Source organism: Vigna umbellata, chromosome 7, assembly GCF_029865625.1.
Source record: "Vigna umbellata cultivar VRB3 chromosome 7, Vumbellata_1.0, whole genome shotgun sequence".
Lineage (NCBI taxonomy): Eukaryota > Viridiplantae > Streptophyta > Magnoliopsida > Fabales > Fabaceae > Vigna > Vigna umbellata.
Genome location: NC_142171.1, coordinates 38502758 through 38505442, shown reverse-complemented (window position 1 = coordinate 38505442; position 2685 = coordinate 38502758). Strand labels below are relative to the sequence as shown.

Here is a 2685-nt window from a genome sequence, read left to right as displayed (position 1 = left end):
GATTCAAGTAAAATGAGCAATAGAAAAAAAAATATAACACAATGTTAAAAACTTAAGATATAATGTTTTAAAAGACAGTGAAGACTAAAATGTTTTAGAAAAGGTTTAAAAACTTATTTAATCCTTCTCGTATATAAATAGAGTAATAATATCCGAATATCTTGCAGTGCAGCAGGACCCCGTGATTTTCTCAATCTCGCTTATTTTCTCATGAAATTTTTTATTTGCACTTCTGTCAAAAGATCTCTCTTTTATCTCTCATAAGATATTTCAGAACATGGTGTCCGTCAATAATTTTCCAAATAAATAATTAACAGTTGTTTGTAGCATTTGGCACCCAACCAATTGGAGGGAATAAAGTTGAAAGAATGGAAGATCGATGGGATAGCATGAAGTAAGAAACACTAAAACAAACACGAGCTTAAAAGAAGTAAAGAACAATCCTATTCCTTAGCACTTTGTTCACACACGGATATACAAAGAGAAAGAGAGAGATGAACTTTACGCGTCTCATGGTCCCAAACCCCAACATACATAAATGTGCTTAGTCACAAACAGAAATCGTCACTCATAATCTAATACAGAGGAATCAAATTTCCAAACATAAATGAAAAATAAAAAACAAGATCAGCTTTTTCACTTCCACCCAAACTTTGATTTATGGTGTCAAAACCCAATTGGAAAACTTAAAGGTACTTCTCATTGATTCATAGATAAAGATAAACAAAATTACCATTCTAGTGTTACATCATCGGTATCACAACACAACAGAAAAACAAAACAGATCTTATTGATAAGGAAAGAAGCATTTTCGTCGTCATCTTCATCGATCTACCGTTCAAAAATCCTTAAGCAACTTGCGAACCTGTTCCAGCGTCACGAACAGCACAACGGTGAAGGGTCCCTGCCTCGAGATCGTAGGCACGAAACCCTTGTAGAGAGCCATGGGTCCCTCCGCACGCACCGTCTTCAGAGCACAGTCCAACGCCCCGGCGTAAGGTGGCGGAGACCCGGGCTCCACCTTCATGTTCATCACCCTCGTCTTGATCACGTCCACGGGGTTTGACGCCACCGCCGCCACGAACCCTGCGGCGAAGCTAGCCGTGACGTGGGTCCCAAGCCCATCGCGCATCACGCCCTTCTGGAGAATCGTCTCTTTGAACTGGTCGTAAGACGCGAGCTGCGACGCGGTCACGAGCATGGCGCGGTTCACCGTAAGCGATGAACCTCTCCACAGGCTGGTAACTCCCTCTTGCCTCGCCATACGCAGGATGGCGTCCACGACGGACTTGTAATTGCGGCGCTCCGCCAGCGGGAGGCGCCCGTCGGCCTGCATTCGAACCATGGCAACGTCTGCCGGGTTTCCGACGGCGGCTCCGATGGCGCCGGCGATGAGGCCGGCCTCGATCTTGCGGCCAAGAGGCATGGTGCCGGAGGCGGGGTCGGTCCACTTGGTCTTGAGGACGTCGTAGAGCCCCATGCGGGTGGTGGAGTAGAGCGTCTGGCGGAGGACGGTGGCGGAGACGCCGGAGAAGAGGGCGGCAAGGCCTTCTTGCTGAACGAGGCGGACGCCGACAGCTATGGGGCCCACACGAGCCTTCGGAATGGTCGCCACGTGGACGTTTGAACCGGTTTGGAAGGCGAGTGCGGGTCGGAGATTGTGAACCGGTTTGGGAGCGTTGTTTTCTCCCTGGAGCTGCATGCGGACCTTGATCAGATCAAGTGGATGTGTGGAACATCCGGCGATGATGGAAGCGATGCCTCCTTCGACGAAACCTTTGACACCCATGATGTTTTTTGTTGTCTGGGAAAATGAGAAAGGGAATGGGAATGAATAAGGGTTAACTAGAGTCAGTGGTAATGAATTGGTTTGAAGTTTGAAAGAATGAGATGAAAAAGAAGAGAAATTCAAAGCTATTGGGACCAATTGGAATTAGGGTTCATCTCACTGGAGACCAGGAGATGAGAATGGAGGCCACAGGCTATGGAAGAAGAGTGTGGAACCGTGGGCCTCTGAGACATATGCTGGGACGTTTTGTGTTTGTTTTGGTGTGGAGGAAAGAAGGGAAGGGGAGGGAATTTATAGTGTTAGCGTGTCATGTGTGTTTGGAAATTAGAAGGTAGCGACTATTTCTCGGAAGGACGTAATCTAGTTTGTAAACGCGATTATAGGGCGCAGCAACATAGGGTCCCTTCTGCCAACGCTTCTTAATTAATTGAGAACGCGGTTATAGAAAAGCGCCTTCCCTTCCTTCTTTCCTCGAGTCATCACCAGACTTAGCGTTCATAATTGGTAGGGTCCACCCTATATTATTAAATACTAATCAACTAAATATATAAATTGTATTTTTTATCCACATTTTTGTTTCCATAATTCATTTGCCCTTTCATGTCTTTCATTTTTGTTTTGTATGATTGAGGAATGACACGACTTTTTCTTATAATAATGGTATGCAGTATATTTGTATGGATATTTTTTAAAAATATCTCCTTTTTTTATCCAGTCTAATTTCCTTTTATTATTTTACATCCGTTGTTTTCAGAATAAAATCCAGGTCTTCGAGAAAATAGGACACGCAAATATAATATTATCAAAAAAGTACACTACCCTAAAAAAAAAAGACGATTCATTGGGGACAAGATCTTATAAAAATAAATAGAAATTATGGTGGTTTTTAAAATATG

The 2685-nt window shown here is 43.9% G+C and overlaps 1 protein-coding gene across 1 annotated transcript; it reads right to left on the bottom strand.

Moving 5' to 3' along the window:
- Positions 1 to 677: 677 nt before the first annotated feature.
- On the bottom strand, positions 678 to 2182 carry LOC124824166 (mitochondrial uncoupling protein 5). Its single transcript, XM_047296548.2, has one exon. It carries the CDS (start codon positions 1787 to 1789, stop codon positions 839 to 841), a length of 951 nt encoding a protein of 316 aa, XP_047152504.1. The 5' UTR covers positions 1790 to 2182; the 3' UTR covers positions 678 to 838.
- Between the last annotated feature and the right edge of the window lie 503 nt (positions 2183 to 2685).